Genomic DNA, 16487 nt, shown 5'->3' with positions numbered 1-16487 from the left:
CTTGAGCAAAGCCTTGTAGGGGATACTTCTAGCCGTAGCGCTTCATTCATCATCCAATGTTTGATTACTTCTAGGACTAGCAGACCCCCCATAGCTTGTCATTGGCTTTGTGGACATTCGTAGAGCGGAGGGTGACATTACCTTTGAAGTGGCATTAGTTATAGAAAGGTTTGCCCTTCCTAGTGCCCTACATTGTTTTCATAGCCATAATAAAATTAGCAAACGATGCAAAAACTTGTTTTAAGAACATGTCCTACCTCTCTCTGCCTATCTAACTTGGACTTCAATAGCAGGTTGATTGGAATCCAACGAGTGACACAAGTGACTTCGCGGTGCCATGGCAGGCTAATTGGAATGCATCAAATGAGGCTGATTGGAATGCATCCAATGACACAAATCAGTTCATATTGGATGAGTATTTAGATAATACAACAAGTAGTGACACTACATCAAGTGACGACGCAGATGTATGTGACCTCTTCCAAGATGATAATGAGGGTGTTTTTCCAAGTTCATGGAGTACACCTAGGCTTGATTCATGGGGGGCATTGGATCCATTTACATATACATCAAGCTTTTTTTTCTCTTTCGATGAGAAGAGCTTCTCCTTAATGGAGAAAGATCTTAGAGGAGCTCTCACAGTGACGCTTCCAACATTAAAAGCACACGATGCAAGAGACTTGTTGGATTTGAAGAGGTGGAAAAGAATAAGAGAAGAGCTTTGTTTCAGCCCGCTTCACCTTTGCCTATGTTCGAAATCAACAGGATTGAAAATAGCATACATTGAAGATTGGGAGCGTATTGTCATGGCAGCCCATCGTCCTCTTGAGCATGGTGTTCATCATGGTGTGAATGCCACTATCAATGCAATCAAGGCAGAATGGTGCACCGACAAGAGGAGGCATGGAATTTCTCTTGACTATGTGAAAGATAGGATTATCGCTTGCGGCTGCCTGCTTACTGAGGTCGGGGAACAGACCCCTACGAGCAAAAAGACCATAGCTCCAGCATCAACAATTGTCACAACTAAGTCTCAAGTCAATCAAGAGTTGACCAACATCATGATCAAGCACCAAACAAAGCTAGTATTACTTCGATCCACAAAGAAGCATGGACCATCCAAGTGGGTGCAAGAGTACATGTGCCATAGGGCAGGAAGTATTGCTCGGAGAGGTGCTAACAAGAGAAGATTGCGGAGGTCCAAGAGGTGTGGGTGTCCCTTTTAAGGTGGTCTTGCAGCACTCTCATGACACAGAGAAGGTGACCATGCTAGTTCATGATGTTCACGAGGGACATATACCAGGCTCACGTGTTGACCTCTATTACTTGCCCGTGCACCCACGTGTGATTGCTTGTTGCATGGATGACTTGTTCGACGTAGGGACATGTCGTCATGTGGCAAAAATGTCTACATCAAAAGAAAGATTTCACATACAGAATGCCTTGCCATTAGATCGTGTAATCTTTCGCTTCTTCATGATACCAAAAGAGGTGCAAATGATGTCATATCAAATGCGCACACAAGGTACTTTGCTTTGCTTTACCAACAATTCTCCTTGTAACTTTTGGTTGTTTTATACTTCTAATCTGCCTCTCTATCCTTGTAGGAAGATGTACAAACAATGATTGGGCTGCGATGTTTGGAGAGGCTCTTCGTTTGCAAGAACAGAACAAGGTTCTTTATGTTCAACCTTACAGCCAACGTTCTTTATGTTTGAAGCTCTTTCCCCTATTCTTGCCTCTTTATTCATCATGATTTCTTTGTAGGTTCTTTATGTTCAACCTTATAACCCACAAGCCTCTGATGAAAGTAAACGACCCTTTGTCCTCATCATTCAAGATGAGTGGATGCTACAAATTGCTCTTCGTTTCTCACGACACAACACTTGGGCAGTAGATAGCACATTCAAGACAAATGTCTTTGGTTTGCCCCTGTATGCTGCAGTTTTGCCCAACCAAAATGGCATGGGTATTCCAATATGGCTCATGCTATGCACTAATGACATCGGCACTAACCAAGAAAGTGTAGCCTTGGAGTTGACCTTCAAGATGATCTTCACAAGGTTGCATGGAGTTCGTCCGACGGCTATTATCATCGACAAAAACCAGCAAGAGTTGGAAGCCATTATGAAGATTGTTGATGTAGACCCCTATTGCTGGACACAAGATGAAGAAGGGAGACGACACCAAATTGCATGCCATGTCTTGCTATGCTGGTTTCATGTTAAGAAGGCATGGGTAGAGAACCTCCTACCGCAAGTAAGTCACCTTTTAAAAGCTAGATCCATTCTATTGTGCATATCATTATCAGGTGGTATGTATGTTCATTTTATTTTGGCTGTGTAGGTTCCAAAAGAGAAGCGAGATGATGTGTATAGTTCCTTGTCAAATCTAATGCAAATGGCAAGTGAAGAGGCATTTGAAGAGAGATACCAAGAGCTCTTGCAGAGATATTCAGCGTATATCAATGTTCAATGATACATCTCGAATGGATGGTGTGCCACCACATGCATGTGGCGGAGAAGGTGGCCAAAGTTTGGGCGTCTATTTTCACATGGAAATGTGGATACAACAAACTTGGTCGAGAGGCTCTGGCAATACATCAAGTACACTCTTCTTGATGCAAAGATAAATAGATCAATTCTAGTTCTGTTACATGCTATTGCAGGGGATTCTCTAACGGGCACTTACATCGGCGGAACGCTACTTGAGTTCTTTAAGAACAAACAAGAAATAGGTAATGACCTCTTTTTTTCTCTTGTGGCTTGTCCCCCCTTTGTTGCTTGACACTCATGAAGAAAAGGTGTCGTGATACTAACCAGCTTTACGTACTTTTCAGCTGATTCTCAACGTTTTAGTATTCATGGATCAAGCAAGAGTCATACGTCCAGATTAGCAGCAGGTGAAGAAATCTTGAGAAGATTTGAGGCTAGTTCGTCCACCCTTCAAGTGATTGATGAGTCCACTTTGCTATTCAAAATCTTGAGTATGTCTTCATCTTCGCAATGGTATCATGTCAGTGTTCAGTCCAACTATTGCGATTGTCCAAGTTGGGGATCTGATTGTAAGCATCTTTATGGAATCCGCCTAATAATTCAACATCATTTTCCACATCTACATGCCATTTTCCCTGTCCTTGATAGTCTTCATTCTCTAAGTCAAATGGACGAGGACATTGATGTTGGGCTAAGTGAGCAGGACATGCCAGATAACATAAAGAGTGGTGAGTGCAAGGTTGTCAACATCAATGAGCAGATAGCTTGCTGCATTCAAGACATGAAAAGGGTTCTACATGTTTTGGAAGAGAATCTATCAGCATGTGACACCAAGTTGAAAGAAGCAATACTCCAGCAATTGAGCATCTCACAGAATAATATTTCAGCTTTGATTATCCCAAAGGAGATTGATTTGCCAATGAGGGGGTCCATCAAACAAATCCAAGCTCATGTTACGCTTACTCGGCTTGGTCACGGGAGACCGCATGAAGTAGCTACAACCGTATGTGATCAAGAGATAGCCTGCTCGCCTCCAACAAAACGTGCTTGTATGACAGGGGTCTTGAGACGTAAGCATCAACGTGGCAGGAGTCGGGTGCGGTTTGACAAGAGACCTCGCATATTTTGTCACCATTGCTGTAGTAAAACTCTCCTAGTTGATCCTATACAAAGTCACTCGTGCCATACATGCCACGCGCTCCTTCCCCTTTCAAGTAGACATGCCCCAGTTGGTTCAGAGGCTCCTCTTATTAACCGAGCTGTTAACCTCTACAACAACCTTTGCATTGAAAAGGGACTACTCATCTCATGTATGTATGGGTCACTTGAAGATGAGGAGAGGCACTTCACTATGCATTTATCTAATGGTTCAGTACTCGAGAAGGTCCTTGCATCCGAGCAAAGGATAATACTTGTATATTAATAATGCAGATGTATTCAACTTGTACATTATATCATTTTGGAACGAGTGAGGAGATTTTTTGTCCATTTTGGTATAACCTGCTGCTCTAAAAACCAAATGTATATGCTTATTTTGGATCAGCTGGAGACTCAATGTTTTGTAAATTTGTATGTATGTTGTTTCTGTGAAGGGAATTCATGTTCAGTATAGCTTGATATAACTTGCTGCTCCAAAAACCATATGTGTCTGCTCATTATGGATCAGTCAAGAAAACGACGCTCAATTTGTGTTATGTTTTTTGACCATAGCTGATTTATACAGCCCTTGGGCATGTAATGCAAGACTAGATTCATGCAATCTTGTCCGAGCTTCTCTCTTTTTTTGTGTGCTCTTAAAACTGTATATACTTTTTGCATGGGTACACAATGTGGGTTAGAACTTAGTTTTACTTGGGTTGACAGACAGACATTAGTTATTTCAAAAGCTGGTGGTTTTGGTACCACGAGACCCTGCAGCAGAAGTCAGTTTATTTGCAACAGGTGGGATCAAGAGCGGGAGGCCTGGTTCTCGTTGGGAGAGGGCGGATGGAAGAGGGAGTTTTGATAATCAGCTATGAAACTTTTATGCTTGGCGTATGAGTGTTGTGGCTTTCCCTGCATATTATGTCGCATGGTCACTGTATTGATCTGTCACATCAACTCATTTCATGACTGACATGTCAAGAGGTAGTAGTTCCAACTGTTCAGTTGTTATGCTATTGTAGGGGATGGCCAGCCGGCTGTATGACACGTTACCCAACCTACAGCTGCCCGACCAGCTGCCCGACCAGCTGCTCAACCCTCCAGACTAGTCAAAATGCATCCAGATCTGTCCCTACACGGCTTCCCAACTGCCAGGCTTAGGTGTCTTGCCTGTGTGCTATCTACTTGCAATGTCCAATGCTTGACACCAAGACTGTTTGGAGTTTGCACATGTACAATAGGCTAGTCAAAATGCGTCCAAATCTGTCCCTACAAGGCTGCCCAACTGCCAAGCTTAGGTGTCTTGCCTGTGTGCTATCTACTTGCAATGTCCAATGCTTTACACTTGGCCTAGTAAGCATCCTAAACATCTATACGTATGTCAACTCCAAGTGGGTTACAATCCTGTGTGCTATCTACTTGCAATGTCCAATGCTTTACACTTGACCTAGAAAGCGTCCTAAACATCTATACGTATGTCAACTCCAAGTGGGTTACAAGACTGTGTGGAGTTAGCATGTACAATAGGCTGGATCTTGCTGCTCGGAATAGGTCTTGCCAGAACAGCTGTGTACAAGGCAGGGCTCTAGAATACCCTATTTTTTTGGGGTCTCAGGCAAAACACTTGCCTGCGTCCATCTACCTTGAAGAAGAGTGCTAATGTCTTGGATTGATGCCATGCTGATGCTCCTGCTGATGCTTGGTGGCTGGAAATCTAATGCCTTGGCTGGGAAGAGGCAGGGCCTTTAAGTAGGGCAATTTTCTGCACCCTACTTATCAGCTTGGCCTGCCTGCTGTACGACCTGTTACCAATCTACAGCTGCCTGACCAGTTGCTCAACTGCTCCAGACTAGTCAAAATGCGTCCAGATCTGTCCACAAGGCTGCCCAACTGCCAGGCTTAGGTGTCTTGCCTGTGTGCTATCTACTTGCAATGTCCAATGCTTGACACTTGGCCTAGTAAGCATCCTAAGCATCTATACGTATGTCGACTCCAAGTGGGTTACAAGACTGTGCAGAGTTTGTGTACAAGGCAGGGCTCTAGAATAGCCTATTTTTTCGGGGTCTCAGGCAAAACACTTGCCTGCGTCCATCTAACTTGAAGAAGAGTGCTAATGTCTTGGATTGATGCCATGCCGATGCTCTTGCTAATGTTGGGTGGCTGGAAATCTAATGCCTTGGCTGGGAAGAGGCAGGGCCTTTAAATAGGGCAATTTTCTGCACCCTTCTGCTTATCAGCCTGGCCAGCCTGCTGTATGACCTGTTACCAACCTTCAAGCTGCTCAACTGCTGCAGACTAGTTAAAATGCGTCCAAAGTACCATCCCTTTCATCTGCAACCTCTGGAGCTCCATCAAGGCATCAATGATGCTTCTCCAACAAAATTTCGTCTTCTTGATACTGACTGGACTACACACATCTGTTGATACCAATGTTGATGCACCCAATGTTACTGAGCTTGACTGATATCCTTTGCTCTTGACTGTCCGAAGAAGATCCCTTGCTTTGAGCTGACCTTAGCTCCGAACTGCCTTGGGATGAACTGTATTCCAGGCGGCCCATGGCTCTAGCATGTCTTAGGACGAACCCTAGCTTTGATGTGCCTTAGGGCGAACCTGATGCTTTGATATTTTGATACCAATGTCTTGTGCAACATGGCCTTGCTCTACAATTTCACACGCAGAAGCCTTGATACTCATTTCTCATGCAACATAGCTTCCTCTGCTCTGATACAATGTCACATGTGGAAGCATTATACATACATAGCTGGATTGTGCATACTGTGGTGTGTAAAAACCAGACAACATTGGGTCCCAATACCCGCTGAAGGGCCCCCACCTTTCATTGTATTTGCTTTATTATGAAGCTGAAATATCCTTGACCTGAGATAACTTCCTCCCTGCCGAGCTGAAAATAAGCATGTATACCTAGACTAGTCACTAAAAAATAGGATGCTCCAAAGTTCAAACAGGTCCTTAGCGGAACAATGCCTGCTGAGCAGGGCTTTGCAATACCCTGTTTTGTCAGATCTGAGACAAATGCCATCTACCTTAAAGAAGAGCCCTGATGTCTTGGATGATGCCATGCTAGATGTTGCTGCTATTGCTCTCTGGACCTGTCTCCAAGCTAAGAATCAGATGCCTTGGTTGAGAAGAGGTGTGGCCTTTAAATAGGTAAATTTTCTGCCCCTTCTGCTGGTCCGCCTGGTTTCCCTGCTGTACGACCTGCCCGACTGCTCCAGACCTGTCCAAACACCTCCAAATCTGTCCCAGATGGGCTGCCCAGCTGTGATTGCCTGTGGCCCATTTACCTGTGTCTGGTGCATGGCACTTGCCTAATAAGCATCCTAAACATTCTACATAATAAGCATCCTAAACATTCTACATGCATCAACTCCAAGTGGGCTAACAACTGTGCGCGGTTACTGCATGTACTTAGCCTGGCCTACCCTGATGGCAAGTGGCGACTTGTCCCTGGACTGGAGATCACAAAATGCACAGTTCACATCACTAACCAAAACATGCAATTTCTGGAACTGTCATGTCACCATGCCACCCAAGTGCGGGGTGCACGTGACACCATGTCCCTGTATACGGGCCAAGGTGGCCAAAAGAGTATAAACGATGTCACTCCATATACTGCAAATACACTGAGTGTCATAAACAAATACCCTTAAAGGCCTCTGAGCATCTAGTCTTCCGGATATGCAACGACGTGATACTAGCAATAATCTCCGGTGGTGTCAATACTCAGAGGAGGTGGTGTGTATCGTAACTAGGGGGGTATGCCCATGAAAAGGTGGAAAACCTATCTTACCTAATCTACTCTGTGACCTAGCACCCAAAGGTGTTAGATGTCTAACAATGAGCCAAGCACCACCTTTTATAGGCCCTTTAAGGACAAGTGAACTGGCCGACCTGCTGTCAGTCAGTTCCATGGACCTGGAAAAATACCTTGATGATGATCCCATCATGTCAATGTTCCATCTGCTGGCCGACAGAGACCTGGTCCACCACAATACCTGCCATGCCTATGACAGCTAATGAAGCTCTAGAATCAAGTCTTTTATCTGCTGCTGCAAATCAAGGATAAGCATAGGGATTAGCATGTCCATGTGCATGCACACGACGTTCCCTTCTGCTAAACTTGCTGATGGGATTCCAACTTTTGACCTAACTAGAGAAGTTATTTGGTCCCAAGAGCAGAAGTCAGTTTATTTGCAACAGGTGGGATGGAAGAGGGAGTTTTGATAATCAGCTATGAAACTTTTATGCTTGGCGTATGAGTGTTGTGGCTTTCCCTGCATATTATGTCGCATGGTCACTGTATTGATCTGTCACATCAACTCATTTCATGACTGACATGTCAAGAGGTAGTAGTTCCAACTGTTCAGTTGTTATGCTATTGTAGGGGATGGTCAGATCCGTCAATGTCTAGGGTCATGAGAAACCTCATCATTGCTGGTGCGTAAGCCGCCTTTCTACCAGCCAGGCACAATTCTCAATCAAGCTTTATAGTTTGAATGCAATGAACATGTTAATCTTTTTGTCACCCAAATTATGAACACTTTCAATACTATAAAAAGATTAAGATCATTTTACTAATAGCTTGATATTAGAAGGTAAAAAAGTGATCATATACTTTTATGGCTGCATCGGTAGAGCAAGATCTCTCTCTCTCTCTCTCTCTCTCTCTCTCTCTCTCTCTCTCTCTCTCTCTCTCTCTCTCTCTCTCTCATCATATACTTTTATGGCTGCATCGGTAGAGCAAGATCTCTCTCTATCTCTCTCTCTCTCTCTCTCTCTCTCTCTCTCTCTCTATGTGCACCAGGACTAGCTTGAGAGTTTACACGTCCCACACAATCTACAAACAGAGACCATATCCAAAACGTGGAAGCACTTTGGCTCCTTACAATGCATGTTGGAGTGTCATTATACTCGATCTTCTCGCTACTTGGGCCAAGATATGGGGCTTATTTAGAGCAGCGGAGAATCTGATTCAAATTCAACATGAAGAGCTTCCAGTACAAGAGCATCAACAAGAACCATCATGTTGCGGAACTAAACTAAACACCAAATAGCAAAGTTGAAAAAGGAACCAACGGAAGCATATTTGTTGATAGACAATTTACATCGGAACCAAAACAAATTATATTGAGAAGCTAAAAAATATCATGTATTTCATGTGAATTGGCTGATACAAAACATCCTTAGATGCCAAATATGTTTATAAAGATGTTCATAAGAAGTGTGTTGCCCACGACAAGCCAAAAACACCGCTTCAAAATCGCATAGCTGGTGCCAAAAATAGAGGTTGCTGCTCCAAAAAGCATCTACATGCTTGTCGCTCGTGCAGGACTCCGCGTCATAAGTTTGCCACCCACCGATAAGCCATGTTACACTGCTCCAAAATCACATCGCTGGTGCGAGGTTGTCGCTCCTACAGTGCTCCAAAATCACATGGCTGGTCCTGCATCTACATGCTTCTTGCTCCAAAGTAAAAAATGCTCCAAAATCACATGGCTGGTCCTGCATCTACATGCTTCTCGCTCCAAAGTAAAAAATGCTACTGTGCGTGTCATAAGAAGTGCGCTGCCCATAAAATAACATCCTTAACATGCTGCTCCGATGTCACTGCTATGTCACTGCTGCTCAAGAAAGTAAACATGTCATAAGAAGTGCGCTGCCCACAAAATAAGACATGCTGCTCGGATGTCACTGCTGCTCAAGACAGTAGACGTGTCACAGTTCTTCCAAAACACTCATGCACCATGTGTGAAGCTCCATCCTAAGCGTGCATACATCTTCATGTTGAAACCACTGATCTGTGAGCTGAAAAAAAGCAAAGCTGTAAGCGTAAATGAGCTTGCATGTTCTTCTTGAAGCAGCAAAGACGTAACACGAAGCAAGCACTTACCCAATTCTTGTCTACATTGTTTTGCAATATACCGGCAATGAGGTATCTCATAAACGCCATCACATAGAAGCCACAATCTGTGCTATTGTCCTGTTGCGGTACCTGCCCCAAATGATGCACATGTAACACCAACATTCAGCATGTAGAACATTCATAACAAATTCAACTCGCTGCTACCAACAAATCAACGTCACCTTCACCTTAACGATTTTTAGTTTCAGCTCTGTCTCGGGGTTGAACAAAGCACCTTGAAGGGTTGAATCAGCCACATGCGGTGCCAAGCATTTTAGAGCACTGTAATCAATCCAAACCAGAACCATGTCATGTGTCATGCATTGTATGAGTATACATGAACAAAACCAACATGGAAGAGAATTTCAATTTACATGAACAAACTATCCAAGCACTCCTCTGGATTTATTAGTCCCAATGAATCCATGTATAACAAATAGCTTTTGTTCCCTTTTAAAAGGGGCACCTCCTCGTTCTTGTTAACATACAGGGTAAAGAGGGACCAATGATTCCTATTGCACACAATAGCCAGCCATTAAAAGCGCACAAATTTGAGTGCCAAGTGGTATGTAAAAAAGCATAGCCAAAATTCTTTACCAATGAAGTGACCACACACACCTGCATACAACGGGAAAGAAACATAATTGAATGGCTGACATATCCATTTTCTCGAAGAAGCGGGTGAGGAAATTCTCCACGCACTTACGTGACATAGAATACCACAAAGAATCAGCCCAAAACACCTTCTCAAGAATGTCCAATGGCAACTTGTTCTCCATCAACCTGTGCATGCAAGGAGGGAATGAAAGTGCATCCATGTAAGTGCACTAAAATGTTTAAAGTGATACACTTACATCCCAAACAAGGTCATGGTCCTAGTGGATGCCTCATTAACAAACATTTCCCTCAAAAAGCTATCATCTACGCGCACAAAGGTTTTGGATCTCATGGAAACAAAGTCAATGTCAGCCCCGGAAGCTAACCTGCAAGGCAAAAGCCAAACAAAAAAAAATGCAGCAAACCACACAAGCTGAGACTATCATGACAATACATGGTTTTGATAAACTGTCAATCGTGTAGAGCCTCTTACCTAGATCTCGCAACATTGCCCCTTGTTGCTACCAACCTCCCCTCCCCTTTCTCTGTAACAATAACCTGCATGTTGGAGATCTCGAATATAAATTCCATATTGTTGTATGCTTCAGAAAAAGTCGGCGATGATACAATAATCGGTGTTTCTTCATTGCTACTTTGCTTTGCACGAGAAGTCCTAATAGGCAACTTTTTCCTTGAAACCTCAAACACCTACACAATGGCAAGAAAACAATGCATTCACCCATTGAGTCCCTTTAGGACATAACAAACTCCAGGGTTGAATTAGCTGCACTTACCTGGCCCATGCAAGTAAAGAGAAGAGTGAACTAACAATGTAGGCAGCAACATGAAAAGCTTTAACAACTCGGCATAAAGGATATTGGAATCTCTTACGTTCTTTTGAGTGTTGTCCTTCTTTCTTGTATTCACGCATGGCCCAACACCCTCATGGGCTCTGGAATCCTGCAACAAACAAGAACAGGGCCCATGCAAGTAAAGAGAAGAGTGAACCAACAATGTAGAAGAACATGAAAAGCTTTAACAACTCGGCATAAAGGATATTAGAATCTCTTACGTTCTTTTGAGTGTTGTCCTTCTTTCTTGTATTCACGCATGGCCTAACACTCTCATGGGTTCCGGAATCCTGCAACAAACAAGAAGATGGCCATGGCCCAAACGATCTCAAAGTGTGAGGTGTATGGAGCCATGTTAGGCAGCGGCAAGGACTTGAACAAACTAGTGGGAAACCAAGATGATGTGACTCAGAGCAAGGAGATGAATGAAAAATATTAGAAAGCTTACGTTCTTCTTAGTGTTCTTCTTTTTTATATCCACACATGGCCCAACACCCTCACCGGTTCCAGAATCCTGCAGCAAGTAATAGCCATGCATAGTTGTATGCAATCTTTGCACCACAAACATGACTCGAAATGAGGGGATAAGTGAAGGAGATTAGAAATCTTACCTTATTTTGAGTGTTACTCTTCTTTCTTGTATTCGTGCATGGCCCAACCTCATGGGTTCCGGAATCAAAATCCTGCAGCAAACAAGAAGCATGGGCCAAATGATCTCAAAGTGTGGGCATGTAGTGAGTGAACTTGTGAACTTGGCAACAGCAAAGAAACTTGACAAGCTATGAGTGAACTTTGCATGCAGCAAGAAAACATGCATCAAGTTAATAAACTTGGTAAGCTGTGATGACTGAACTTTGCATGCAACAACTAGACAACACTAAGATTGAATGTAAGCAAACTTGGCAGCAAACTAAGAAGAATGTAAGCTTACGTTCTTCTTAGTATTCTTCTTTTTTATATCCACACATGGCCCAACACCCTCACCGGTTCCAGAATCCTGCAGCAAGTAATAGCCATGCATAGTTGTATGCAATCTTTGCACCACAAACATGACTCGAAACGAGGGGATAAGTGAAGGAGATTAGAAATCTTACCTTATTTTGAGTGTTACTCTTCTTTCTTGTATTCGTGCATGGCCCAACCTCATGGGTTTCGGAATCAAAATCCTGCGGCAAACAAGAAGCATGGGCCAAATGATCTCAAAGGCCACGCATGTAGTGAGTGAACTTGTGAACTTGGCAACAGCAAAGAAACTTGACAAGCTATGAGTGAACTTTGCATGCAACAAGAAAACATGCATCAAGTTAATAAACTTGGTAAGCTGTGACTAAACTTTGCATGCAACAACTACACAACACTAAGATTGAATGTAAGCAAACTTGGCAGCAAACTAAGAAGAATGTAAGCTTACGTTAATCTTAGTGTTGTTCTTTTTTGTATCCATGCATAGCCCAACACCCTCCATGCAATAGCCATGCATAGTTGTATGCAATCTTTGCACCACAAACATGACTCGGAACGAGGGCATAAGTGAAGGAGATTGAAAAGCTTACGTTATTTTGAGTGTTGTTCTTCTTTCTTGTATTCGCGCATGGCTTAACCTCATGGGTTCCAGAATTAGAATCCTGCAACAAACAAGAAGCATGTCCAAATGATCTCAAGCTGTAGGGCATGTAGTGAGTTGTATGTGAACTTGACATCAGCAAAGAAACTTGGCATGATGTGAATGAACTTGGCATGATGTGAATGAACTTGGCAAGGTGTGAGTCGTGGACAATGGCTAGTAGACACATTGCCAACTGTTCACCAACCCTTACATGCAACTATGAAGCCATGTTAGATTAGAAGACTTACGTTCTTCTTAGTGTTGTTCTCAAACTAAAGGGCATGTAGTGATTTGTATGTGAACTTGGCAGTACCAAAGAAACTTGGCATGATGTGAATGAACTTGGCATGATGTGAATGAACTAGCAAGGAAGGGATAAGTGTGAGGACACTAAGGAAGACGATAATGTTGTGAGCTAGTAGAAACATTGCACGTGCATTGATTGCATGCAAACTGTTCACCAACCGTTGCATGCAACCATGGAGCCATGTTAATGAAGTAGATAGAGAACTTAGCAAGATTAGAAGGCTTACATTCTTAGTGGTGGTGTTCTTTTCTGTATCCACACGTGACCCAACACCCTCATGTGTTCCAGAATCCTGCAGCATGCCCAAATGATCTCAAACTATAGGGCATGTGAGTTGTATGTGAACTTGGCAGCAGCAAAGAAACTTGGCATGATGTGAATAAACTTGGCATGATGTGAATGAAATTAGCAAGGTGTGAGCTAGTAGACACATTACACGTGCATTGATTGCATGCAAACTATTCACCAACCCTTGCATGCAACTATGGAGCCATGTTAGTGATGTAGAGAGAGAACTTAGCAAACTTTGAAAGCTTACATTGTTTTTAGTGTTGTCCTCCTTTTTTGTATCCACACATGGCCCAACACTCTCATGGGTTTCAGAATCCTGCAACAAATAATATCCATGCATAGTTACAAACAATCTTTGCACTCGTGAATTCGCATACTTACTTATGCCAAGAAGCCCACATGAGCATCGCTAGGCACTTTCAACATCACAAACATGACTCAAAATGAGGGGATGAGTGAAGGATATTGGAAAGCTTACGTTCTTTTGAGTGTTGTCCTTCTTTCTTGTATTCGCGCATGGTCCAACACTCTCATGGGTTCCAGAATCCTGCAACAAACAAAAGGTGTGAGGTGTATGTCAACTTGGGCAATGACTAGTAGACACATTGCATGTGCATTCATTGCAATTTGCTTACCAACCCTTGCATGCAACTATGGAGTCATGTTAGTGCTGCAGGGAGAGAACTTGGCAAGCTGTGAGTGAACTTTGCATTGAACAAGAAAACATGCATCTAGTTAATAAACTTAGCAAGCTGTGAGTGAACTCTGCATGCAACAAGTAAACCTGCATCAGGTTAATAAACTTGGCATGCTGCGAGTAGACCATGGAAATTAGGCAATGGAAAGGACTTGAACATATTGTAGGGGAAGACCGTGAGAGAATGGCTAGGCACTTTCAAGGCAGCCATGTTAGTGAAATAGAGATATGAATCAGAACGAGGGGATGAATGAAAAATATGACAAAGCTTACGTTCTTCTTAGTGTTGTGCTTCTTTGTTGTATCCGCACACGGCCCAACACCCTCATGGGTTCCAAAATCCTGCAATAAATAATAGCCATCCATAGTTGTAAGCCCAACAACCTCATGGGTTACGAAATCCTGCAAATACAGCCATGCCAAGTGATCTCAAAAATGTAAGAAGTGAAGTTGACATGTGGTGAATAAACTTGGCCTGCAGCAAGGAAACCATGCGTGTTGTATGTGAACTTGGGAAATAGCCATAGACTTCGACCGTGTATATGACCAAGAATACATATAAATTGTAATCTAATTCAAGAACAATTAATTCAAGAGTAAACACATTGCACATCATGACTTCATCTGCTACCAAGGGGGCAACTGGCATGGAAGCTCAGAGTGTAGGAGCAACTTGGGTTGTTCTTGACATATAAGTTTGACTCAACCCCCCCCACCCCACCCCGCCCCCCCCTCCTCCCCCCCCCCACACACACACACTCGCTCGCACGCATACATGCAACTCAAACATACTTTGTTTCACAGTGGATTTTGTCCAGCTTGCCCAATTTATGGATACACTTTATTTGGCTTTCATTCTACCCCTTGCCCTAGTGCCAGCTGAAGAAAGAAGAAGGCAAATTAACGAAAGCAGCCCAACAACTCAGTTCAGCCTTTTGAAATGGATAAGCCCACAAGAGAACATTGCACAACATGTCAAATTAACACATCAAATGAGCTCTAATATTTGCAAGAAAGTCATGACTTGTGAATTGAAGAAATGATAAATTGTAGTTACACAAATCATTCTCAGTATAAGAAAGCTTAAATTCTTCATAAGATAAAAACACATGTTCAAGAAGCATGATTCATAAGATGGAAAACAAGTTAACGAGCTTCAGGTGGCACTCTTTTAAGGTTGCTACACTTTCCACTAGATACAATCCTGAATACAAAGCTACGTTACATTCTGACTTAAGGAGTAGAGCTTATAGATCGTGCATTGCACAACTGTTGGGTAGGCTAAATCTCTAAAACCCATTCTTGGGCAGATTGGCAAGGTAAAAGACGGCTCAAAAACTTGAAGCAGAAATTGTGTGAGCAACGGCACACCACTGATCCACATTCAAGCGAGAACTCGCACGATATTTGAGCACATTGCACCTTTCCTTTCTGCTCCAACTGTTCGATACTTATGCCTTTCATAAACAAAGAGTCTTATGTGTGTGTTTGCCTTGTAAGATCGTTCCAGCTACTCCACTATCATACATTCTTACATTTTGTTGACAACAAAAGAACCTAAAAAAATCAGGGCATTAACTTCTCTTAAGTACATCTAGGAGACTCAAAAAGGGGAAACCAACTCCTTGGTGATAGCTCTCCACCCCCAGGCCCATCCATAACTAACCATAAGGCCTAACGCAAGCATTTAATAAATGCATCCTTGAGAGTAGAGCGAGAAGGGCACACATGATGGGTATCCTTTAGTTGAAAACACATCTTCATGAGATGAAAACACTTCAAAATTAAACCTTTTAGCTTCTAGATGCAGCAAAGCTTACCTCTTTGGAGATATTCTCATCTATCCGAGCCTGGATTTTGGCAACTCGAGCCTCTGCTGTTGACATGTACTTGTCCATCTTATCTTTCACCCAGCTTGCTATGAAGTCCTCTTTTGATTTGTTCTTGAACTGACTACAAAGGTTATCCCATGCGTGCTCAGCCTGCATGTATTGAGAATGCTCATACTTTTGTCGATTGATCTGAAACTTTCTTTCTTTATCTTGCGATCTTTCGTATGCCTGTCTCTTCCACCTCTGAGCATACGGGTGTGGGAAAGCACGAGCTACTAAGTTGCTCTTCGGAGGACGACCAAGTGGCAGCTTGGGAATATCAACATCTAACCCATGAGCAAGCTTTAAGTGCCCAATCATACTCTTTCTCTTTTCTATGAAAGATTTAGCAAGGGGGCAAGTGTCACTTGCACGACATTGGCGCCCAACCCTCCCATCTGGCAATCGTGCAATGGCATATGGCAAAATCTGATCTGTCCCCTCAGCCATCCCTTCCCCTTTAACATTAGATGGGCCCGCGTTTTCCTGCATTGAGGTTGTAGGCTTCATGAGCATGGTTTCCAACTTTTTTTTGGGCCTCTTATTGAGGCTATGTGGGGGCAAGATTTCCCCTGATGCAGCATCCAAGTTTTGTGGGGAGGGCGATTGCGGTGATGCTTGCTTTTCCTTTAGTCGAGGACTTCTTCGTTTGTCAAGTTGTGTAGACTCTAGAAACTCCATTGCTTGACCTTCGTTGCCACCT

The 16487-nt window shown here is 43.1% G+C and overlaps 2 protein-coding genes and 1 pseudogene across 5 annotated transcripts; 2 read left to right on the top strand and 1 right to left on the bottom strand.

Moving 5' to 3' along the window:
- LOC147640511 (uncharacterized) overlaps nucleotides 1-1882 on the top strand; it is a 2489-nt pseudogene extending 607 nt beyond the window's left edge.
- LOC147640510 (uncharacterized) lies at nucleotides 1753-4035 on the top strand. 2 transcript variants are annotated; one of them, XM_086781441.1, is made up of 3 exons: nucleotides 1753-2259; nucleotides 2347-2737; nucleotides 2840-4035. In XM_086781441.1, the coding sequence occupies exons 1-2, from the start codon at nucleotides 1849-1851 to the stop codon at nucleotides 2476-2478; spliced, it is 543 nt and encodes a 180-aa protein (XP_086637567.1). In that variant the 5' UTR covers nucleotides 1753-1848; the 3' UTR covers nucleotides 2479-2737; nucleotides 2840-4035. The 2 variants fall into 2 exon arrangements, with proteins under 2 accessions (XP_086637567.1, XP_086637558.1); XM_086781432.1 differs by lacking the exon at nucleotides 1753-2259 and having other exon boundaries at nucleotides 2490-2737; nucleotides 2840-3993.
- Nucleotides 4036-8789: 4754 nt separating this feature from the next.
- On the bottom strand, nucleotides 8790-14573 carry LOC147640509 (uncharacterized). 3 transcript variants are annotated; one of them, XR_015263200.1, is made up of 17 exons: nucleotides 14187-14573; nucleotides 13695-13763; nucleotides 13464-13532; nucleotides 13152-13217; nucleotides 12566-12637; nucleotides 12107-12178; nucleotides 11944-12009; nucleotides 11624-11695; nucleotides 11461-11526; nucleotides 11234-11302; nucleotides 10655-10869; nucleotides 10419-10547; nucleotides 10183-10347; nucleotides 9939-10076; nucleotides 9800-9846; nucleotides 9553-9654; nucleotides 8790-9467 (listed from the first exon to the last, which is right to left on the bottom strand). XR_015263200.1 is itself a non-coding variant. In XM_086781399.1 (17 exons), exons 1-17 carry the CDS (start codon nucleotides 14277-14279, stop codon nucleotides 9378-9380), a joined length of 1647 nt encoding a protein of 548 aa, XP_086637525.1. In that variant the 5' UTR covers nucleotides 14280-14570; the 3' UTR covers nucleotides 8790-9377. The 3 variants fall into 3 exon arrangements, 2 of the variants coding, with proteins under 2 accessions (XP_086637525.1, XP_086637533.1); XM_086781399.1 differs by having other exon boundaries at nucleotides 9753-9846; nucleotides 14187-14570; XM_086781407.1 differs by lacking the exon at nucleotides 10419-10547 and having other exon boundaries at nucleotides 9753-9846; nucleotides 14187-14571.
- Nucleotides 14574-16487: the final 1914 nt, after the last annotated feature.

This window comes from Cibotium barometz, chromosome 3 (genome assembly GCF_041138505.1).
Source record: "Cibotium barometz isolate CiBa-2024 chromosome 3, ASM4113850v1, whole genome shotgun sequence".
NCBI lineage: Eukaryota > Viridiplantae > Streptophyta > Polypodiopsida > Cyatheales > Cibotiaceae > Cibotium > Cibotium barometz.
The sequence above is the reverse complement of the archived record's forward strand: the minus strand, read 5'-3'. Positions and strand labels throughout refer to the sequence as shown.